At 44.9% G+C, this 24,705-nt stretch overlaps 2 protein-coding genes across 3 annotated transcripts; both read right to left on the reverse strand.

The window, feature by feature from the left end:
* Positions 1 to 460: 460 nt before the first annotated feature.
* On the reverse strand, positions 461 to 14,096 carry AMDHD1 (amidohydrolase domain containing 1). Of its 2 annotated transcripts, XM_037389104.1 has the most exons (9): positions 13,928 to 14,095; positions 12,174 to 12,280; positions 11,105 to 11,169; positions 10,231 to 10,508; positions 5,736 to 5,961; positions 4,148 to 4,272; positions 1,653 to 1,746; positions 1,093 to 1,253; positions 461 to 646 (listed from the first exon to the last, which is right to left on the reverse strand). In XM_037389104.1, the coding sequence occupies exons 1-9, from the start codon at positions 14,062 to 14,064 to the stop codon at positions 532 to 534; spliced, it is 1,308 nt and encodes a 435-aa protein (XP_037245001.1). In that variant the 5' UTR covers positions 14,065 to 14,095; the 3' UTR covers positions 461 to 531. The 2 variants fall into 2 exon arrangements, with proteins under 2 accessions (XP_037245001.1, XP_037245002.1); XM_037389105.1 differs by lacking the exon at positions 1,093 to 1,253 and having other exon boundaries at positions 516 to 646; positions 13,928 to 14,096.
* Positions 14,097 to 17,902: 3,806 nt separating this feature from the next.
* Positions 17,903 to 19,205, reverse strand: SNRPF (small nuclear ribonucleoprotein polypeptide F). Its single transcript, XM_037389107.1, has 4 exons — positions 19,064 to 19,205; positions 18,796 to 18,921; positions 18,510 to 18,574; positions 17,903 to 18,020 (listed from the first exon to the last, which is right to left on the reverse strand). Exons 1-4 carry the CDS (start codon positions 19,064 to 19,066, stop codon positions 17,954 to 17,956), a joined length of 261 nt encoding a protein of 86 aa, XP_037245004.1. The 5' UTR covers positions 19,067 to 19,205; the 3' UTR covers positions 17,903 to 17,953.
* Between the last annotated feature and the right edge of the window lie 5,500 nt (positions 19,206 to 24,705).

A 24,705-nucleotide genomic window follows, 5' to 3' on the forward strand; every position in this document is an offset into this window, starting at 1 on the left:
ACTTTGGAGAAGTAAGATACCATGCTTCCCACCACAACTGTGGCTCCTGCTATCTACTGGGTTTGGGACTGCGCAGAGATGGGACCTATGAACATCGCCTCAGGATGCTATAGCCTCCCAGCACCGCCAAAGGCCATTCCAAATGTGCACGACTGAGCCCCTGGCCCTCCAGCACAGGTTACTCTTCCCAATAAATCTTACCTGGATCCAAACCTCTTCATTCATTGGTGGGTTTTTGGGGCTATTTTCAAATACAGTAATCTTGTAGATTAATTGTATAGGAAACAATTTTTGGAAACTGCCTTGTTTCAACTGGATACAGTTAGAAGTTACTTTCAGGCGATGGAGAGAAGGACAAGGGACATGAAGATGCACCAAATGGGTAACACTTGGTAAAGTTTGCTTGAAGAAGAGGGCTGGTAAGGTGAGCAGGCAAACAATTTACCAGTAAATACAAGTCTGATTTGTCTGTTGCTTTGAAATACTCCACGTTTATTTGATTACAGTAGCTTCCTAAATGACTGTCTTCTCTCAGTAACTGCTCATTGTCCCACACTTCTCATTTTGATAGATGACTTTCCCTTTAACTATAACATAGCTGATCAGTGCTTCATGTCCCCCAAACTGGTAAATCAAGTGCTCCCACCTAAAAAGACAACAAGTGGTTTACAAATACCCAGACTTGCATAAAAGCAGATCACATACCTAGTATACCTGGCAATTAGAAAAGATTTGCTTGAACCATGAGAAAATACTGTTCCATGTCTACATGTCGATCTCTTGTTGCATGAATACAGTGAGTTAATGTACAAATCAGTAAAGAATTCCTTCCACAAAATAAACATCTGTAGATAATTTGTAATTAGGCAAGGATCATTTGTAATATTAGCCCCAAAAGTCTTAGGCTTTATTTTCCACTGAAGTGATTAAGGAGAATGAAAATGGCTCTAAGATGCTAGCAATGTCCCTTTTTTCAGATTAAAATAACTTCTAAAGCACGAGGAATTCACTAACCTCTCCACTAGCTAAACATCATGAAAAACAAAGTCCCTTATGTTAAATCCCATATCAAACAACAATGGAAAAACAAACCTTGATGAATTTATGATAAGAAGATCCCCCTGCTTGCCAACCTCTATGGAGCCATGCGTGTCCGACTTTCCCAGGGCATAAGCCGCATTAATGGTGGCAGCTGCTAATGCTTCATTCATTGACATCTTCATGTTTACACAGGCTAGATGCATCACCATAGGCTGGTCGGCAAATTAAGTGGAACATGGGAGTTACCAGTCACATAAATAAAGCTCTTCATGCCTCACATCCCTAAGCACTCTCCTTCCTCCTGGTGCAACAGAAGGAGTTGTCCTGCATAAGGCAAATCTTGCCAACTCCATAATGGGAACTCTAAAATCAGGAAGTCTGAGAGCCTTTTTTATAAGCCTCTCAGTGCATATGAAGAATAGAGCCCCTTCTGGTTTCAAGAATTTCTGGCAAAAACTACCAATACAAATAAGCATAAGCAGTTGCCTGAGCAGGGCATACAGGTCTGTGCGGTTATGAAGAATGTTTTAAGTGTGCAAGATCTATACACAAGCTGTACTACAAAGAGATTTCATAATTTTGTGGTGTCATGAGTATTAGGAATAGCTTACCATTGAAAAGCAGTATGCATTAGGATTAAAGTCACTGCCAAGAGCAACTATAACTCCTTCTTCTAACATTTTTCTAGCTTGAGGTTGCTTCAGTCTAGTGGGGAAAAAGACACTTGTCAGTACAATTTGCTTAGTTATTATATGATGATTTACAGGAGCAAAAGTCATCACTCAGTTTGGCTACATTCATGCGTTCAGTTACACTAATCCTTCCGGAGACAAAAGCCCAAAATCTTCTCTTGACTCCCTACCTATCACCCTATGGACAGCATAAATGGGAAGTGTGATCCACTGCTTTTGCAGTAACAGCATGTGGCAGCAGGCAGTACAAACTATCGGGCTCCAGGTCACCAAAGTTCTGGTATTTATCCAGACCTCAGCCACTTTGAGGATTTACAAGGTGAAAATCTTCATTTCTCAAAAATGTAATTTTCTAATTCTTATAGCTTCAAAGACAGGCTCCCAAATACGAGCAGTGGCACAAGCGATGCAGTCCTTCCTTCCTGATTCTGCTGGCAATTCAAAATAGTAAGTTCAGGTTGTGAATTTAATTTGTATATATTTGAGGATTTGCTCACTTAGCAATGTTAATGCAAAATAGATCTTCAATAACTTCAATATCTGGAATAGCCATTTCAAAATTGTTTGGATGCTGGATTAAACTGGGTAGGTGTTTGCAAGGGTGGGCACTAGGAAATATACTCCCTAAGAAGTTTTAACCACAGCTGCTAGTAAAGCCAATGCTGCCAAACATGGTGTCTGAAAATAAACTAGTGTAACAATAAAAATGAAACATTACAGCAACTGCTGCTCAAAAAGCAGTATTAAAAGCACCGTAGTTAACAGAAAAGAACAATAAATGAGATCTCGATGAAGTACTTACATTTGGTATAAGCCAATCCTCTCCCTATAGAAGCCTCTTAGCAGATTTATGAGAAAATACCACCGGTTCCTGCACACCACGATGCCCTGGGAGTTAACCGTGTTTAAAAAGATTTGTCTGAAGAGCCATTCCCCATCCTCATGTGTCCTTCCAGCCTCTGCACCCCCTGCTGCGCCATGCCGCCAGACTCCTTAGGGGTACTGCAGGCAATGGTTAGCAAAGGCCAAAACAAGTGCGCTTACCATTAAGCGGCTCTCCAGCTGCACTTGCCAGCTCAGCTTTGGCCATCAGGTGAAGCCCTGACCACTACTGCTTTTCTTAAAGCCAGGGGACAGTGCAGGAGCCAGACCTCCCAAGGTCTGAGCTCTCATAAGTGGTACAGAAGGAGCTGAGGGAGGCCAGCAAAAGATGCACCACATGACATCATAGCAACTCCTTCTCATACACTGCACAGATTTCAGCCCTCTAATACTCTTTTAATGAGTATCTCGCTCATGGCTTCTTCATTTTTAGAATACATCAGACCAGGAGACCTGTTTTCAGTAAACAGTGCACCAGACACCGCAACAAATGAGGCCTCATTTCTTACAGCTCATTATTATACCCATCTTAGGCTCATCCTGAGGTTATAAACTTTCACTGCACGGAATCTCTGGAGTAACACGTGAGTAACAGCTGCAGCTTTTTCCATGGGTGGTTGTGCCTCTGTGTGTCCTTTACCTCCCTGCCTGGGAGGGAACACACATCCCCCCTGAGATCTGTATCCTGGCCGTGCATGTAGTTGCAATCAGCCAGTGGTTCAAAAGCACTGGTGCAGGACACGAACAACTAACCGCAAACAGAAACACCAGCACGGACATAGGAGTGAGCACAGGTGGCAATGGCCCAAGCCTCAATGCTTCAGAAAGCAGGGTGTTGAAAATAAACCAATATCAGCTCAAGGATCTTCTCTTCATGGGAAGGAAGGTGTTATCGGGTCATGGTCCTCATCATCTAATTGGCTTATTTTTGGCATTAGGGGTAAGCAGGTGATCCACCTATGTTTATCAGTAATATCTGCATATGGAAAATTGTGTTCTTAAGGCAATTCTGCTCAGTGTTGCCTGGGTAAAATCAGACGAGATTTTTAAAATGCTACCCACAGTCTTTCAGCTTTTTTGATAACAAAAGATTAACTTCCCAGCAAAACCTTCTGCAAGAGAGCAAATACATATATTGCAGATATAATTACCTGAAAAGAAGCCAACTCAGTTTTCAAAGTCTAAATAGATTAAAGAATCTGAATGGATTAAAGGTCCAGTTTTCTCCCTAAATGAATGCCCTATTATTACCTTAGCCTGTCATAAGGGTTAAATTCCAGTGCTGACTGAACCACTCCACATCTACTGTGAGACTCCTCAGAAGGGAATGGTACTGCCTCATTTTTGAGGATCTCCTCCAGAAACAAGATGTAAGGAGTTTCATTCAGTTCTTTGTATTTGTGATTGTCTTCACTGATCCAGCCTGATCTTTAAGGCACAGATACAAGCTTATGCTTTTGCATTAAAAGACCCGGAAATCACAAACATGGTTTTGCTGTTACAAAGGTTTCCCTCCAATCTGGTGGCCTTACCTTAGCATGTAGGCAGTTGTTGGTAAAAGGACAGCAGCGCACTTAGCTCTTGCCATCGCCGTGATACCTTCATCACTAACTTCTTCCAGGTGGCTGATAGCCCGGGCTCCTAGTTCAGCTCCAAGCTACACAAATTTTCAAGAAAGTTACTCAATTCAGTAAAGCAGTTGTTGTTCTCAAACAACTGGAGGCGACATTTCACTATTAATGTAAAATTTACTAAAAGAAAAATCATAAAGAATACTTAAAAGAACAAACAGAATATAGAGAGAAAGCATTTGCTAATTTACTGCAGGAAAAGTTGATCACAAAAAGGTATTAACCATCTATTAAGTGCAAGCATACCTTTGGTGGGGTTTTTAATCAGCCTACCATGCAAACTCTGGGACTGCTATGGGTAAAACCGTTATCAACTCCTGTTTATAAAGTATCCAGCAGAAAACAAAACTGACACTGGTTGCTGAAGTAGTAGTGCTGCTGCCTTCAATGGTGAAACACCAAAAAGGCTTTTATGATCAATCAACTTTTTGTTTGTTTTTGGTGTTTTTCAATTACAGCAGACAATAACTTGAGTTGACCCCACAGAAAGGAAGCAACATTTATATGATGGTGAAACATGGTCTCAGAGTGACTTTTTTTAATCAAGATACGTGGGAGCCTATTCTTGCCTAAACCATCCCTCTGAGTGTGCTCACCGCACATCTGACTTGTTGACAAGACATTTAAGGAAAAAAGATTTTTCAAGTTCTATAGAAACTGTGGTTTTGCCATTGCTGGGTTCACAGATATCCACCTTCCCCATCTGTATCCCATGTGGAAGATAAGCAAAGTCAATGTTTGATTAGGCAGTGAATGTTAGTCCCAGAGGTCAAGGCTTCCTCCCATGTCCTTAACTCCAAAGTGCAGAAGAATGGCTGCAGAAGCATGGCTTTAGAATCTCTGAAGATCTGCACAATCCAGGCCTGGTATTAGAATAGGCCTGTAATCAGAATTGTACTGAAGTTGCTGTGCTGAAGATAACAAGCAAGGTAGCCTTGAGCTATTCTTGAATCCTGAGACCGAGTAACTGTGTTGTGCTAACAGGCCCTGGCTGTAACAAGCTACAGTTGCTGGGAAAGCAGGTGCAGGGCCAAGAGAGATAGGGACCGGTATGGGAAAATAGGGAGTAGCAAACCGCAAGGCTGAAGCACAGCAACACAATTAGCTACATGGATAGAATGCTTATTTTAGTCATGATAATTAGGGGTGTGAGAACCGCGCACATTTAGAGACTACTAACCAATTACATTTCTGCTTTACGAATATGCATATGTATCGGTTCTATATAAGTAGTGTTAGAAACTAATAAAGTTGAGCAAGATGCATAACTCATATTGAGCGTCTTCTTGACTCCGGCAAACCCTTCTCCCAACACCAAAGCTGCACTAGGGTTGCACGTTCTATCATCTGATAGAAATAGGTGTCTATGAACGGTCTATTTTATAAAGTCTTAGAAAAGAAAACCTCAGGTTTGAAAACTGCAATTCTTTCAAAGATTCAGCTGTCACAAGAGCAAAAATGGCTTAACTGAATGTTAAGAAAGATGTACCTCAGCAGATTTCATTGGATGGAGTTCATCACCATGGAAGTTAATCTGTAACCCTATATCTTTTCCAGCTTGAAGAATCCTCCTAGTAGACTCCAGATCAAAGACTCCCTTCTCACAGAACACATCTATATTGTCAACATGTATTTCACCACTTAGTTTCAATTCTTTCAGTTTAGGGAGATGGTTATTGATAATGTCATCTGTGGCTTCAGTAGCAGTTTTCCCTCTAAGGAAAAGAAAATATTATATAACATAAAAGAAAATATTAAATAACATCCTTGAAGTCTGGCAAACATTCAAATCGTACATGCAATTACAAGATTATTTAGAAAATGATGCAAATACAAATCACTCAACAAACCTGCAGATTTAAAATTTTAAAACTACTGTAATTCATGTACTCTCAAACTTGAGTTACTTTCAATTCAAAGAATATTAGCTTGCACTGCTATATATATTTCATAAGGTTGGTGTCTGGATCGCTAACCAAGATACAGGTTATTTTAAAATTAATTATTCTGCTTACCTATTCATATATTCTGACCTCCTTATACTGTATTCTAAAACACAACTATTTACAAAAATGTAAATTATTATATATGTTAAATAGTATGCATGCAATATTGTTATGCAAGTATCAAAGCTCAAAGGGGATGTACAGCACAAATCATTAAATGTATCTCTCCTCCTTTCATATCATTCAGAGCGATAGCTGGAAAACTGTTTCTAAGTCAGAGGGGCCTCTGGAGGTTCAATTTGCCAAAGCCAGAACCATTTGTGAACCCCCTATTATGCAAAGATAACCCGGGACAGATCAGTAAATGCTTTTGAAAGAGCAAACAATCCCAAAATATGCAGTTAAGTTAATATTTTGCAATTTTAAGATCTAAAGCTAAGTGACATACTGCAGCTAGAGGTGCCTGTGACACCTCAATCCTCCCTTCAGGCCCTGCAGGGCATGCACAGACCAGCATTATTCGAGTACCATGTGTGGGCGACTTGGGAGTTTTACAGCAGCAGCAAATTCAAGAAGCCAAATTCTGGTTAGATTTATAAATGAGGCTGTGTGGTTCTAAAGCAGAGCAGAACCCAGCTTATGGCCCTTCTTTTGTTCGCCTCTCACTGTAACAGTCATTGAGGTTGCTCGAGCTTCTCCCTTTTCTTCTTTTACTCAGTAGCCTTTGGAGGAACTTGGACTAAAAAATGAGGACCAGAGCCAAGGCAAAACAGAGGGAGACCTAAGTCTTGGTTTCACTTTTTGGGGGACATAATGCCCAAGAATGCATAACTGCCATTGTTTTAACACAAGAGACTTCTGCTCGGGAAACCACTTCCAAAATGTCTTCCCAAAGATGAAAAGGGCACAATGCACAATGAACCCTTGCCAATCAAAAAACAAACAAACAAACAAACAAACCCCAACAAAACCAACCAAAACCCACAATTGCAATCAGACATCCCCACAATCATAAATTGGATTCAAAATTATGACTAAAGGGATGATAGAGCAATTGTTTCTTTGCCCCCCTACTATAAGCATTTTAGATTCAATTCCTAAAGAACCGGAGATACTCGAAGGCTGGAAGTTCCAAGGCTGGAAACATTTCTTAAAAGGAATGGATGGAACAAGGATCACTATAAACAAAGCAGCCTTATTTTTCTCTAGGACGGCTCAGACTACAGTCGCCTGCCCTGCTTGGTGCACACTTCACTAAGTACTGCGTATTACCATTATCATACCATAATACTGTGTATTACCAGTGCACTGTATCACAGTCCCACAGATTTAGTGTTTGTTTGTAAAGACCACTGGAACTCATCTGACCCAACCCCTGGTGCACAGCAGGGTCAGTTTGAATCATGTTTCAATGGTGCCTTCTAGAAACAGAAAACCAGACGGAATCACCATATGCCTAGAATCACGGACAAATACATGCAGCAAGTTCTCAGCATTTGCCCAAAGCTAATTTCCAGGTGGGAAAAAAAAGAATAACCAGTACTGGCAAGTCTGGAGGTAGGTTCCTCTTAAGACTCTACATACTGAGGCTTTACAAGACATGCCACATACTGCAAGACTTGGCAACATGGAAGAGTTGGCACTTTTGCCAATTAAATGAACTTTATGGAGAGGCTTCAGCTGTAAGAGGCCAGACTTGCAACAGTAAATTAAACCAAGTACAAGACGTAAACAAGCAAATGCCTCAGCAAGAACTTAACAACGCTCCTCGGCAGCAGCCCTGTGGGGGTCTCAGCAGCAGTTTCCGTGAGCAAGCATAGTATTGCTCTCTTGTTTCACATTAAATAGAATGATTTTAAATTGATTTCATGTTAGCAGATTGATGGTAATGAATTTGCATGACCATGATCATTCCAAAACCATCACAAGATTATTAGACTTTTAACGGCCATCTACTCAAGAATAACCATTAAGTACCTGCCACAAAAAACATCTTGCAGGCATTGCATTTTAAGACCTGCATAAATCAAGAAGTTTTAAATAAAAATAGTTAAATCAATATTACTCTTCTGTTCGTAAGATTTATGCGTAAGTGAACTACAAGGCAGTTTTATGGAATATAAAGATGAAAGCAAACTGCATGAGCTTAAATGACTTGGAAGATGTCTGTTTAACAGCTTCTGGAATCCACAAGATCATAAACTCATTTGCATATGTAATATTACAGAGCAACTCCCAGCCCCAAGCCTGCTTCCCCTTGCAATCCTCCACTGTTACTGAAGCTGCAGGAAATTCAGTTTAAAATTGCAGCTCAGCAAAGCAGGATGCTTTCCTCAGCTGAACCCAGATGTTCAGGCGCCAGCCAAAGGATGAGGACCATGGCTCTGATCATCAGGCCTTGGATGAGGGAAGGACTGCAGAATTCCTTCTGGTCAAAATAAAAACCCAAGGCAGAGACTAAGTTTGAAGAGTAGCAGGAAACTCAAGCAAAATATTCTAGATGTGAACATTTGAATGAAAAGAAGATCCAAGTTAGAAAATACAGGTAATTCAGTATTTCCTTCAGGAAATTTCTTCAATTCCCCAACAACATTTTCTACTTACTTAAAATAGAATATCCTCACTACCTCTATTTTGTTATGCTTGATATGCATCAGTGGGGACAGAACCGTGCAGAGAATGAGATGGTACACCTGTCTTTCTAACACATAAGATTTGATATATTTGTAAAAACACTGGAATTTATTTCAATAGTTTATAGAAATGCTTGAAATATTTTGGTGGGAAAGACTATTGATCGTGATTTTGACCAAAATCTTCCCCAGGTTTTTTAGAGGAGGAGGAAAGGAAGGGCTAAGAAATATATATAAAGTGGGAGTAAAACCTCAATTTTATTTAACCACTAAGTCCTCCAAATTTTAGTAGAGCTTCTTGAAAGAAATATTTGATGTTTTCAGCAGATTATACTTATTTTATTCTTAACCATCTTCCAGTTATAGAAGATGATATAGGATTCCTTTTGAAGAGTTACATTAACAAAAGAAAATTTCCCATCCTGCCCCAAATACACAATAATTAAATTGCAAATAATTTTTTCTAGGTCATGTTTTCTTGAATGCTGGAAGAGGTAGGCTTTTTCTGGAGTAAAAATTTTTTTTTTTTTAAATTAACATCTCATAAACATTGCTACAGTATCACTGTGATGCTACGCCTGCCTCCACCTTATGTGCCTTGTTTTGCAGCAGCCTGCCACTTAGTCTGTCAAAATACATGGGTCACATGCACCTACCTAGGTAAAACTCCTCATTAATTTTTTCATACAATGAAATCTGGTAACTTGAAGATGTTATTTTCATCATAAGGAAAAAAACATCAAGGTGAGGAAGGCTTGTTATGGTATGCCTACTTCAGCCATCAAAATAGTTGTGATTAAGGACATTAATTTTCTACTCATGCCTATAAGACATATGTAATTCTTCACTGCATGGAAGCATAACTAAGCTTTGTTTACTGAGGTATTATTAAATAATATTTATTTATTTAATATATATTTCATATATTTATATATATGTGATGTTTATAATTATATAAAAAGATTAATTTTATAAATATGATATATATTTAATATAATAATGATATATAAATATTAAGTATATGATAAAATAAAATATAAAAATAAAAGCTCATGGCAGAGACTAAGCTTGAAGGATAGCCGAAAACTCAAGCAGGAGAACTTGCTGTAAAGGAATATTTTGAAATATTGTTATGCTCACTGTACGTTATGCTCACTGTGAGCACCAGTGGGAGGAGGGTGTTCTGTGCTAAGCTTATGCTGGCATTTAGTATCCATTAAATAATGCTTCCCCATCTTCTTTCAAATTAAAAATTTAGGAGAGCCTTCTTTAAATACTGGCTACCATTTCAAATACGTTACAAGTTAGGAGGGCTGGGCAGAAGAAACCTTTCTGAAAATAACAGCCAATTTTCAATGTAAAGCAGTAATACTTAACAAAAGCAAGAAAAATCAAGGCGTATTACTTTGGCACCGAATGAGCTCCACAGTACGTTGAAGAAATGCCAATATCCATGGTTTGCTTAGCACGTTCGATCACCCTGAGCATCTTAAGCTCTGTGTCTAAGTTTAAGCCGTATCCACTTTTGCACTCAACCAAGGTAGATCCTGCTCTGCACATGCGTTCCAGTCGGTGTTTGAAAGTAGTGAACAGCTCTTCTTCTGTAGCCTTCCGAGTGTGTTCCACAGTAAAATGGATTCCTCCCCCAGCCTCATGGATATCCATGTAGGACGCACCTGCCAGCTTTGGAAAAAAAAAGGAAACAAAAAACAACCCCCACACACAATTAGCTTTTAAATGTGCATTCTCTATCCAAGGGATTCTGGAAAGTGATTTGAGGTCTCTTTGCAGTGAGAGAGAAAAAGAAACAGGGGGAAAATTCCCATTAGTTCTTCCTCCCTCCCCCTCCTCTTCTCTATCCCCTCCACTTAAGTGAAAAAATGATTTAAGAAGCGACATAAAGAGAATGATTCCGAAGACTTGCTTCCCCCTGAGTCCAAAGGGAAAACCTACCTCTAGCTCAAAAGTTAACTTGTATGGAAAAAAACAAATAATCAAGGTTTGAATGGTAATAGAAGGCAGCACTCCTGTATTGCTTCAATTAATGCAAAAAATATATCAAGGCTGGCTGCAAAGGCTGCTGTTACACTCCTCCCTCAGCCTACCAGTATGCAAAAATCATCCCTCCTCCCTCAGTTAGATTATCTAACAAAAATTATGTATTTTTCTACAAATGAAAGATGGGAGTCACTAGAAAGTAGAAATAGTTATGCATAAAAAAAAAAAAAAAAAAAAAAAAAGAGGAAGAAAAATCCAGCTGTGCGATTTTGTGCCATTACCTTCATTGCAAACTCATGAACCCTATCACCAGCCCATATTGGATGTGTGTGTGCATCTACCAGGCCTAAAGAAAACAAAGTAAACAAACTCCAGTTATTTCACTCTGTAAGAGAAGAGGTTATGAACATGGAAGCAAATTAAATGAACAGCAGAAGCTCCCCTATAAAGTCTCTATTGGTTAGAGAAAAACAAAAATCCAACCAGCCAAAAATCTAGGATTTTCTTCAAAGGCTATACATTTTCTGTCAAATTTTTAGGTGTCACACCTTATGCATAATGTCTCTAGGTAAATGCATCAGTTGCTGATTTTTTTGTGTTGCTTTGGTGGTGTTTTCAAACTGTGGAAAAAATTATAACTGACAAACTTTGAAAGAGTTCATTAGACTTTAAGTTTTTGTTCTTTCAAAAAGGCAAACTGTTTAGGCTGGGCTTAGTATGCTAGCACTTGCTCTTACTCCAGCAACAGTCCACTTACTCCAGCAGGAGCTTTTTCTGCAAGCTGAGAAACCAACACTACTGGGTGCCCAAGGCCACTGCAAATGAAACATGAAATGATAAAAAAAAAAAATGCGAGGTCTAACAGTCATGTGCTAACACTTGCAAAGTTTAACATGCCATAAACTTGCTCAGGTTTATTTTTTATCAGGTAAAGTTGCAAAATATGCAGCTTAAAATTCAACCGACTGTGGACAGGCTTGGACAGACTGAGCTCCGTGGCTGAAGGGCTGATGGGCACAAAGGGTGCAGAAAAGAGAGGTGAATCTGAAAGTCACTCAGTGGGCCAACTACATTACCGTTGTGATCTATGCTACAGAGGAACAGATGTAAGATGAAACAGGAGACAGATCTCCACTATGGAGTCCAAAAGAACCATCCCGAGTACTGCAATTTTCTCCTTGCAGCGGTCCTGATGAGGAACCTATGATACTCTGCACCCCGCACAAGGTATTACCAAACCAGTACTGAATATAGAGGAGAAAGGATGGAGGGACATCTAACACGCACGTACTTTGTCTCTAAGCTCTTGCCACCATTCAGCACCGTATCTTTATGAAAAAATATGCCTACCTGGTAACACACACTTCCCAGAGCAGTCAATTATTCTTTCAAATGTTGCTCCTGAAAACTGATGGCGAATAACATCTGCCTGGCCCACAGCTATGATACAACCATCTCTGCAAACGACAGACAATGAACGAAGGGAGCATGAGCAACAACTCTCCAGAGGCAGGGGTAGGGACGTTCAGCAGGACTGCAGCTGCACACAGGAGGTGGTTTGCTAATCTTATAGATTCACAGGGGTCGATGGGGTAATGCCACACATTTCAAGTTGTTTGCCATAACACCTGTCATGTCCTCTGCTTAGACCCCTCAGGACAATGCCTTGGTACTCTTTTGCTAGACAACAGAATCTTTCTCTTGTGGATCGGCAAATATACAGCTTTCCTCCAGCAAGTATCTGCAGGGCACTCTTCCCCCTCACGGACGTCAAACTGCCATTGCTAGCCTCCACCACCTGGACCTGAATCATACCCTTGTGCCCTTGGAAGCCATAAGGATAAATCTCTTTGGGGCTGATCATCGGTTCATCAGCTATTTTCTTGAGGATGGTACTGGGAACCCCAGGCTGCACCTGAGGGCTGCCCTGTAGCCATGCATGGGCTGCACCCCATCTGCACCAGAGGAGCTTCCTGGGGAGCACGCAGCACCCCTCTCCTTCATGCCCTGCCTTTCTCCAGCTCTTCTCAAGCCACTGGGATAGTAACAGGGAGTCATCGTGAGTACCTCACTGAAGGTACCTCTGTGCTACGCAGCTGAGTATTTACAAGATGCAAATAGCAGAGCATTAGGAAATGAGAGAGAAGAGACGTAGCTATGTTATTAATTATGATTTCATTAATCAAATTATTTATATGACCGCTATTGGTTTGCGTCAGTTCGCCCAGAAACGGAGCAGAGGCAGAAGAGGGTAACAATAACGATCAATAAGTTATCTTCCCCAGGCTGGAAGCGCCAACGCAGTATGACAGTGGAAGGTATCGACACATTGACTGACATAATCAACGTGATGAAGGCCCGCCTCGACGCAGGCCGGCGGCTGCAGCCCCCGGCCCCGCAGCCCGCCCCGCCGCCGCTCCCGGGCGCAGGCAGCCCCCGGTCCCGGCAGCACCCCGGGCGCAGGCAGCCCCCGGGCCCGGCAGCACCCCGGGCGCAGGCAGCCCCCGGGCCCGGCAGCACCCCGGTCCCGGCAGCACCCCGGGCGCAGGCAGCACCCCGGGCGCAGGCAGCCCCCGGTCCCGGCAGCACCCCGGGCCCGGCAGCACCCCGGGCCCGGCAGCACCCCGGGCGCAGGCAGCACCCCGGGCCCGGCAGCACCCCGGGCGCAGGCAGCACCCCGGGCCCGGCAGCACCCCGGGCCCGGCAGCACCCCGGGCCCGGCAGCACCCCGGGCGCAGGCAGCATCCCGGGCGCAGGCAGCCCCCGGGCGCAGGCAGCACCCCGGGCCCAGGCAGCACCCCGGGCGCAGGCAGCACCCCGGGCCCGGCAGCACCCCGGGCGCAGGCAGCATCCCGGGCGCAGGCAGCCCCCGGGCGCAGGCAGCAACCCGGGCGCAGGCAGCACCCCGGGCGCAGGCAGCCCCCGGGCCCAGGCAGCACCCCGGGCGCAGGCAGCCCCCGGGCCCGGCAGCACCCCGGGCCCGGCAGCACCCCGGGCCCGGCAGCACCCCGGGCGCAGGCAGCCCCCGGGCGCAGGCAGCACCCCGGGCGCAGGCAGCACCCCGGGCGCAGGCAGCCGGCCCCCGCAGCCCGCCCCGCACTCACAGCCCCACCACCAGGCTGGCGTCCCGCAGCACGGCCAGGCCGCCGGCGCCCTCCCGCCGCAGACACTCCTCGCCGCGGGCGCAGACCAGCACCAGCTGCCGGGCGTTCTCCAGCAGCAGCCGGTGCCGGCCCGCCATGGCAGCGGCGTGCGGAGGCGGCGGCCGCTCCGCTCAAAGTCCCCCCGGGGCGGGGCGGGCGAGGGGCCTCCTGCCCCACCCCCCCATCTCCCACCTCCCACCACACCAGAGGGCGAGGGCAGGGCAGTGGGAAGCGAAGCCGGCGCTTGGCACAGGCACCGGGCTTCAAGGGCGAGCTCGGCAGCAGGCTGCTGTCGGCGGGGGATGCTGGATTTGGTGCGGTCCGAGGCAGGGACAACATCCGCACGTGGTGCTGGTCTGTGACAAGCTCCGAAGCACCGGTCTGGCCGGCGGGGGCGTCCCAGAGCCTTCTGTCCCCGCCGCACTGCCTGGAGATCTTCCTCTGCCCAGATAACGGGAGCTCCTGAACTGGGAGCGTTTGTCTGCCCACGTCCCCCCTCCCCGGCGTCCATCACCTCCCCGGCATCCCAGCGCCAGCCTCTGAGGGACCGTAACACCTCTTACCGCGCTGGATATCCTGGCAGGCATTACTTCATCCCGGCAGACATTAATTTATCCAATTCCATTATCAAAAGGTTTGTGCGATTCTGCTACCCCCTATAGAATGAGGGATGGGAGAACTGGGAGCAAACATTTACTCCTAATGTGGATTTTCGGTTTTCTTCTCTCTTCAAACGTTCATAGCATCTACAGGGCTTCAGTAATTCCCAGATGGAAAACAGAGTGTCTTTCTGAGTGGTCCCTCAAACACCCTTCTAATGATGGTAATCTTCTTTAGACATCCTCTTTTCTTTTAGAAAGAGGATCAATTTAAAATGCTTGTAACACATCTCTGTGCATACACACATTCCTGTAGAGCAGAAACACATACGGGCTCTTTGAATGAGCCTTTCTGGTGAGGTCCTGTTTGCAAATGAGGCAAGGTATGCAGCTAAAATACAGTGATTTGCATTTAACAACAAACCTGAAAGGTGAGTAATAGTATCGGCTATCATCTTCTAATACTACTTCACTGGCTCAGTATTGCACTATGACATAACCTTCATCTTCCTCCTAAGCATCATTCTCTCTCGCTAGGCATGAGGAAGATTGCCAGGAGATGGGGTAGATGGTACTTTACTGTTTCCAGGGGTTCCTGCTGCTGACTTTGGCTTTCCCCGGCAGTATGTTTGGAAGCAGAAGTTAGAGAGGAACCTTGCAACAGCATCATAGCAAGGGCAGGACGCTCCATTGCAGGGGGAATGCTTAAGCAGCAGTGGTGGGGGGAGAGCTGGTGTGTCAGGAATGAAACACAGCAGGCTGTGGTGGAGCCTGGCACCGGCCGGATCAGCCCTGCCAATAAACCAGGGGGGAGGTGGTTCAGCCAGAGCAGAATCTCACTTCTCTGTGCATGGTGGGATGGTGGCAAATAAAGTGCTACAGCGAAGCCATGAATTCTCTAACAAGCACTGCCATTCTACATCGAAGAGTTCTCACCCCCTAGGAAGGGAATCAGAGGAAGTGCTATGCATCACAGGAGGGCTTTAGCTCTCTCTGCAGCGCGAAAACATTTTCTTTACCCTCTTGAGAGGAATAAAGCATGCTGCCTGTATTGTACAACTTGAAAGACATCTTTCTAGAGATACATACTTCTCTGTAGTTGAGGAACCAGTCACATTCACCTACATACACAAAAGTGGTTCAGCATATGCTAGGGCTTCCCAGTTACTCTCTAAAGCTGAAGGACTAAAACACTTAGCATGTTATTGCAGTGATGGCACCATCCGGTGATCCAGCGCCCAGATCCTACATTACACAACTCACCTCCAGTCCTGCTTCGCCTCATGTGGAGGAGCTGCTTTCAGGGCAGTGCCAGGCCACTCGAGACAAGGAATGAACTGTATACTAAGACGACAATCACAATCATCTTCTTCTCCAATACTGATACCACTGTAAATATCAGTAACATGGAAAGGGCACTATTCTGCATCATGCAGATGTTAAACTGGGCATGCATCACAAACATCTTTTTGCCTCTCATTCCTGCAACTGAAAGTGTTCCAAGAACGCATTTGCTGTAGTTGTTTTCAAGTTTCCTAAGCTCACTGCTGATTTAAAAGTACTCATTTATTCTTGTGCTAGTGCTGATTTTAGCTTAAATAGCTACTTTCACTTTTCCAATGAGATTGTAAGGTACTTCTTCAGCAGGCCTAGGAAGTAAGCCTTCAAGCTGCCAAAAATAAGGGACTAGTTAAAGTAGTAAAAGACCTTCACAAGTACATCCAATGTGATTTTTCAGTTTATGGCAACTTACAGATTTAAATATCAAAGGAACACACACATGTTCCAATTCCAACATGAGAAAGAAACAGGGCAGTATTTCTCTGCAGGAGCTATTCCCACAGGCTGGTTTTCTCCCAATTCACATAACCAGTATTAAATCCTAACACTGCCCAAAGCGTCCAGCACTCTGTTCACTCATCATCTCTGAAAGGATGCATGATCCTAGCCTAAGGACCTGGGGATCTGCACGCCACATGTGCCTACCACAGTTGCCACCTGTGTAGCTTTTATACAGAACTTTTCTACTTCAGAATGCTCTGAGGAAGACACAGCAGAAACTAAGGTACAGTCGTTGCAGTGGCTTGCCCAGCAATTCAAGCCGCACTGGTAAGTGACCAGGGTCTGGGCTCAAGTTCCATGTCAGTGAGATCTACTTCCACAGCTGGGTCCCTGCCTAATTTTTATGCCAGAGACTCACAAAGTACACTCCCATTTTGCAGTGCGTTGTCTTAATCCTCTGAATGCTATGGACCTTTATAGCTGGCAAGAGGCTTTTGTTTGTGTAGATATTGGCTACAAAGTTGATACAAATTTGTCCTTCTTTACTAATGATTGCACAGCTGCACTTCCAGCTTTATGGCTCAAAGCAGAATATTTCTCAGATACACTGAGATGTAACAGATCTCCACATCTCACCTGCAGTGAAGTCTTCACAGCTATCTCCAAAGAGTCTGTAAACAGGTTTAAAGATTAAGTGTATTTAAAAAGTAACTACATAAATACTGTAAAATATACAGATGGCCATATTTTCCTGTTTCAGATGGGCAAATAACTGGCATTTTGCCCACAGCCTTCAACTGTTAAAAGCAGAGACAGCTAAGAGCGAGGTTCTTGCAAATACTGAAGATGACTTAGTTTTGTCACTTAAGAGGTGAAACCTTGTTTCTACTAAAAAGGGCTACAAAGCATTATACCTGTGTCCTCTTCATTAACCAATCCAGAGCTGAAGGAATCATCACCAAACCGTCAGCAGCAGGCATATCAGGTTATTTTTTAAAAAGATTTTTCTGTTTACTATTCCACAGTCCATACTATCATCAACATTAAGAGAGAGAAAAGGCTATTCCTGCAGCTCCTTCAATCTACTTAGCAATGCAGCTTAGAATGACAGAAGAAAGTCACATATACACGGCAAAACGTTCTTCACCCTCTATTACATGCTAGTTTGCACTGCCCGTATGGCTGTCTGACAGCAGATGCTGAACTGAGCCAACGCATCAATGAAACATCAATTTTCTTCTGGAGTACACAACTTCGAAGATTTAATTCATTCTGGCAATCACTTAAATTCAGGTACTTCCTTCGACAATAATGGCATTTGTTGATCCTGGTAAGACTTGTAAGTTGTTCTGGGGGGCTCTTTTGGGTTGGTTGGTTTGGTTTTTTTCAATACTGACTTTTCACTCTAATATTTTCAGCTTTAAATGGAAATAATTGCCTGACCCTCCAGCATTAGTTTTTTGGATATCAATAAAAAATTAGAGTAGTTTTAAAGGATTAACTTCCCCCATATTAAAACACAATGGGGCAAAAAGTAAACACCTTATTACAAAAGTATGGAAAACAAAAAAAGAAAAAAAAGTTTATTTCCAGATATACAAAACACCTATTCTCTCATTTCTCCATCTTCTTCCTCTTCTTCCACACCTCTGATGTACAAAACATTATTACACCTGTAAATAGAACCAAGAGCTCCCTTAGTTATTAATGATTTTCTTTAATACAGCTTTTCCACAAAGTTCACTGCAATTGCACACACAACACCACCCCAAAAGTAATAACTGGCTAACAATGCTGTAGAAGAAGTTTTTACTTCTGAGTTAACAGTTACGGTCATGTTTAACTTCCAAGCATGCAAAACGTTTTCAGTAGCAATGCACTAGTTATAATGCCAAGCGATTAACAGATATACAATAATCTGGAAAAACGAAGTATTTCGTTACCCAAAGGAGGGATTGTAAATACTTCTTATAGAAATATTTAAAAATTCATTTTTCCTCCCCTGCAAAGAGATCTCAATTTCACATTGTCACATTCATAGCCTTCACATAAGAGCTACGTCAATAAGTTAGACAAGAAAAAGCACCTACCAATACAAGTTTTAATGCAAGTGGTGAGAAAGTTTGGAAAGATGCTGCCTCTACCGTAAATACTCTAATTACCTTATCAAAACTTCACCCAGGTGTCCAGACAACGCACCGTCTATATACTCCTCTGTGTTTGCAAGCTTGAGAAGGAAGCCGGCAAAAGTCAGAACGATTGTAACAGCAGCACCTCCGCGAGGCACGCGGCGGTTTTGCCCCGCAGCCCGGTTGCGGTCACCGGGGGAGGCCCAGCGCCCACCGGTGCGGCACCGCCGAGCCTCTGCAAGCGCCCCGCTTCGCCCCGCCGGGGCCGAGGCCTAGTGCCCCCCCCGCAGCCCCGGCGCGGCCCCCGCCCCGCCCTCACCTGCATGTTCATGTAGCCGTCGACGGAGACGAGGTAGCCCTTGTACTCCATCCCCCACTTCAGCTTCACCATCACCGGCTTCCCCGTCAGCCCGTTCAGGAAGGGCTTGGGGTTGAGGGGCAGGCTCTGCCGGGGAAAGCGGCCCGTCAGCGCCGCCGCTGCCCGCCCCGCCCCGCCGCCTCGGGGCCGGTAACGGCCGCGGCTCCCACCGTCGTTCCCCCCCGCCCCCGCCGCCCCTTCCCTCGCGCAACGCGAGCACCGCCCTCACCATGGCGACGCGGCGCGCGGCAGGGGCGCGAGAAGCACAGGCCGACGCGGGAACCTCTCGTGCGCGCCGCGGGATGCGTGAGAATAGGCACAGCCCCGCTCCCGCTCCCGCTCCCGCTTCCACTTCCGGGGCGCCGCGCTCCCCTCTGACCCCTCACCCCGCTGAGCCGAGCTTTCGATAGGCTGGGGCACTCTCACGCGCGAAGCGAAAAGCGGGGCTGCCCATTGGCTCGGCGGCCCTTCGGGCCTCTCTCATTGGCCAATCTGGCCGCCCTCCTCCCTTTCCTAGCCAATCGTTGGCGCTGCAGGGCGCTCCGCGCTCGGCGGGGCGGGGCCGGGCCGCGCCGCGCCGCGCCGCGCCGCGCTGCGCTGCCGCACGGTGGTGGGCTGCGGGCCGGGGACCGCGTTCTTGCGTTCCGCGGGCCCACAAGGCCCTTCCCTGGCCGGTGGCCGCCTCGCAGGCCCTAGGGGGCTGGTTTCACCCCGCGCAGACCGGCAGCAACCTGATTTTGCCTTGGAAGCCGGGCGGCCGGAGCGGTAGCTGCCCTGCGGCCGGGGGCGGGCGCACCGCTCCTGGGCAGTCGGGCGGGCGCAGCTCCCGGTGGCGTACCGCTGCGTGCGCCCCGCGAGAGGCGCCGGGCCCGGAGCGCGGCCACTCGGCCGCGGCCGTACTGTCCGTGCTGCCTCTGCTCCCCGCGCCGGCGCGTCCCCACGAGGTGGCGGTGCTGGCCTGGCGCCGGGGCCGTGGCGCTCCGCGGGGGGCGGCCCGATGGTACCCACGAGTCTTGCAGGCGGTGACAGCGTGGCGGCAGCGAGCCGTGTGTAAGAGTAGATTTGCGGACCAGTAGGTTTGCGTGGGTTGAAAACCTCGGAGTTTCTAAGACATGTAAGCGATCTCCTTGCCCGTGTAAGAGTGCTCTACCCGGTCCCACTTGATGCCCAGGTGCCGAAGTTGCTGGAGCTTTGCTTGGCTGTAAAGACCATCAGGCTGTGCGCCCACATGAAACATCAGTCCTGCTTTATTACAATTTGTGGCTCTTTAACCTTTGACAGACTTAATATGTTGGACCAACGTTTGTAGCGTTTACTAATTTGTCACGTCTACACTTAACATCTTCTCTATGTCTAAAGTCATTAAATGCCACAATGTGTATTTGTGTTCCTGCATACAGCATGTTCCCTTCAATGTATTGGATACTCAATGTGGAAAACATGCGTTCAGGAAGTAACCTTTCTGTAACAGAACCATTAGGTTTCTTGCACACTTCACCTTCCAAAGATCAGTCTAGCGCCCTAGTGTTGAAAGCAAAACCATCATCACCTGCTTAAATCTGCATGTTTATTGGTGCTGACTCAACAACCTGTCTTCTCCAGGTCCAGACTGTCCTCACACACAATTGTTGTGATACTTTTACAAACAAGTAGGAGTGAATAAGAGTTGAAATTTCTTTGTAACTAGCACGTATCAAATCTGCACTCAGATACTTGTTTCCATGATCGTTAGAAATGAGTGTGATTTTCTTTTAGTGAGTGTATTGGATGGGCAACAGAGACAACATAAAATTTATGCTAATCGTCTTTCTGGTAGCAAGACTCAGATTTTTGCTACTCTGGTAGCAAAATGTTTCATGTTACTTGGAGTAAAGAATAGCTAATTTCAAGTGATAACATGTATAGTGTTGCAGAATGCAATGAGCTTAGAGGAGTGTCTTGGATAAAATCATACAGTGGGAGTAATTTTTGCACTTTTCAGACAACTACGAAGGATAAGTATGTGTATCTGTGGGTGGCAATATAACAGGTTTAGTATGCTATCTGTAGAAAGCGCTTCTTATTTTCATACTGAACAAATTTTGATCTCGTGTCATGCTCATGTAGGGAAATCTTTCTGCGTACCAAGAAATACAGGAGCAATTACATTTAACTTCTAATACACTCTGTTCCTCTGACAGATGAGTAAATATTTCAGCCCTGTTGTTATAAAGTTAGCAAAACCCAGAAGAATTTCCGAGGGTCACAGATAGCAGCATAGAAGTCAGAGAGCAGGAGTGCTTGACTTCTTTCATAATCAGTGCATGAATTCACGCGTCAGTAATCTCATCAGCTGTAGACTGGGTCTGGAGCAATTTTGTGTGGTGGTAGGGTAGAAAGGAGTACTGAAAGCACAGAATGCGTGACTACATCTGATGTAGTTAACTGAATAACTTGGTTAATCAGGAAGTGAAATAGCTTTTGCTTTTTTTTTCCCCTGTGAAGAATTTGCTGTTCATCTTGTTGACTGAATCATTCTGACTCAGAGACAGTTTTCTTATGCGTGTCTTCTCCTGACCTTCAGCGCAGGGGTGAAGTTCACCTTTTGTCTTCTTTGTATTTCCCCATGTAATAGTGGAAGTAATCATGTGCATTCTTTTCTGCCTTTGGATCAGGGTATTTAGGCTGCTTCTCACCAGGAAATGAACAGGAAAGATTCTTTGTCGTAGATTAATCCAAACCTTAGGTCTTGAGTGGATAGATAGGATTTTCTCTTACGGGTCAGGGGTAGGAATTTAGCACAAGCACCTACACTCCGTTCCTAAGGAAACACATTAAGCAGTGGGACATCCCACGGCAGCAGCATTTCTGGTGGAGGGACTCATTAGATGCCATTCTCTGTGTAAGTGCAAATGCTCACTGATGTTATTAATGTACCATGTCACCGTAATGCCAGGCAGAGAGGGCTAGCCCCTGTAGCCTCACATCACCAAGAGGAAGCTGAGCTGCCTAGAAATATTTCCTGATTGAGCTGAGTTTGCTGAGACAGGAACTCCCTGCAATAACCCCCTTCTGCCTGCCATAACACATTTCTTAAGCAAACTTCCAGGACTGCCCTATCTTCCAGCTTCTGAGCTGCACATTTAGTGACCATCCCGTGCCTTTTCCTAGTGATATGTCAGTGTAAATGGGGTTTTGCTCTGCTGCACTCTTCTTCCACATCAAGCAAGTTACTTCTGATACCTTGCAGTTCATCTCCACTGAAATAGTAGCAGTGTCAACTTTGCCATCACACCATAGACATCATGAGAAGGTTGCAGTCAGAGAACTTAAAGCAGCGGTGAAGGCACATCCCTGAATTAAGGCTGGGAAGAGCTGAGTTAACAAAAAGGAAGCTCCATCAGGAGACAGTACCTTCAAAGGACAGGTTTGCATCAAAATAAATCCAGTGTAGCAGCATGGAGTTAGCCCTGCTACGTGGTGGATGAACCTCAGCTTCTGGTTCTGTTGGGTTCATAATTGGCAAAGCTGTGCAAGAACCTGCTGCTCTCCCCATACCAACCTGTCCCAGATGAAGACATACCACCCTTCTTCCTCTCTCTTGCCAAAGTCCCAGACTGCAGTGTCTGGTTCTTGGAAATATTAGGTGATATGATGCCTCAATCTAAGCTAGATAGTTGTTAAGTAGTCTTGTGCAGACCGTGAGTTGATTTCTGACAAGCTTTCTATTCTAACTACTTAGGGATGCAGTGGTTATGACTCTCACATACTTAGAAGGATTTTGAGGCTGTGTGCATCCTTGGAGAGTTTTGCTGCTGTAGCCGTACTGCTGAAATGTAATAAGGATCTAGGACTCAGGCCAACTCTTGCCATGAAGAAAATTTATTTTTCCTTCAGCAGTAGGCATAATGGAAGATTTGCTGTTATAAATCACACTAATGGAAAATTTGCTCTTGCCCACAGATTTTCTGCAGAAAATACCTGATGAAATTTTGCCTAAAAATCTTTTTCAATAAGAAACACATTATTTTTTTTGTATGTGCAAAAAAATCTGTATGAATTACCAGCTCTTGGTGTTTTGAGAACTGCTGTGGCAGTATGGGTAGATTGTCACTAGCCCTCACATGAGGTATAATCCTGACCTTCTGGGACTGTGCCAGGATAAACCAGTTTGCCTTCAAGCAGTATTTTCACAGAGATTTCTACCAGTACAACACCTTTCCTCTCTGTGCTGACAATTTATTATTTTAATAACACCATCTTTGATCAAATGAGGCAATAACTGTCCACCACAAACCTTCACCATGGATCAGGACTGGGATCCAGTAGGTAGTGACATCAGGCTTCAGACGAACAGAGGTCTGTAATTTCTCTCCAAGATCCTCATCAACCAAATCAAAGCAAGCTGTGCCACAGGGGTGGGTATATAGAATCCAGGTGCAGGGAACCACAAAGCTGGTTAGCCTGTTTCAGGTTTGACCTGAGTGACATACCACTTTCCACATGCTGCTATGTTTTCATCTCAGTGAAAGACTAGCCTAGAATTTAGATGCTCGGTCTTGCTGAACAGTGTTTGGAAACAGCTGAATGGAAAGGCACAGGGGAACCAAAAAAACCAAAGGACTTGCCATCGTCCCTGCGTGCCTGGGGGTGGCTGGCATACTAATGTGAGGAAACACAAGCAAGATGCAAAAGTCTCTTTAGGATGAACTTGCCTAGTGAGCAGACTGTGCTGTGAAGGACTCCCCAGGCAGGAGATGGAGGTGAGCCTGGGAAGATGAAAACAGAGGGTTTCTTCTTGGGTAGGGGTTTTATGTGCAGTTTCAGATCAACACAATGCCTTTTTCCCACAGAGTGATGTTGGTGTGACATGAGGTTTGGGGGGTGGCAGGTATATGCTAACAAAAGGCCAGATCTTGATGGAGTTACAAAAATTTTTTGCCCCCCTTCACTGTAGAGGTTTGCCAGAGTGGCTCTGCTGTGAACCTGTCACCAGGCTGGGCTGTGCCAGCGAGAAGGGGCATAGGATGGGTATTGTACAGAAATTATGGGAACATTAAAGCCTCCTTTTATGCATGTTGAAAACCTTTATTTATTTGTGCAAATAGTATTCATGCAAATTATGCAGCTACACTGAAGAGAGGCCCTTTAAGAATGTGTCTCTGAAAACACAGGCTCCTTTGCCAAGAAATAATGGGACTTCCTTAATTATCAGCTGTTATCTTCTGGTTTTGGCAAACTTTTGTTGCTTTATGTGCTGTTGCTTCTTTTATGCTTTGACATTAATGAATTGGAATTGAAATTATGTGCTGAGGAAAACAAAGTGATCTGTATAAATAATAAAATGGCATTCTTGTGTGTGTCAAAAAGTGAGGGGATCAAGCATTGTGCAGAAGGAATTTGGAAACTGCTTTCACACAAACATCTTAATGGAAACTAATAGCTGGCTCCAAATCACAGAAGTGGTTCAAGAGTTGGTGTTTTGAGAAACCTGTCTGAGCAGAGCTCAGGAAGTCTGGTTGGTGCTGGAGGTTCTCTGTGCTAGGTGGCAACCTGTATTTTAACAGAGGAACTTGTCTGCTGCTTCTCTTGTCCTTTTACTTCCAGCTGTGGCTGAAATTCCAGTGGTGGTGGTACAAACCTAACAATAGTTTCTAAACCTTAATGGCCCTTTTTTCATGCTGAAGCCCTCTTAGACAAGCAGTTACCCTGGCAAACAGAGGAAAGCAATTTTTAACAGTGAATCCTGGCAGGGCAGAGGAGAGGAAGGGGTGTTTAGGCAACAGGGCACTTGGATGGGTCAGCAGGAGATCACTGGTCAGGAGAGACTAGAGGTTGTACAAAAGGTTCCCTCGCCATTTCAGAGAAAGACCTGAAGGAAACTAGCTGGAG

Source organism: Falco rusticolus, chromosome 5, assembly GCF_015220075.1.
Source record: "Falco rusticolus isolate bFalRus1 chromosome 5, bFalRus1.pri, whole genome shotgun sequence".
Classification (NCBI taxonomy): Eukaryota; Metazoa; Chordata; class Aves; order Falconiformes; family Falconidae; genus Falco; species Falco rusticolus.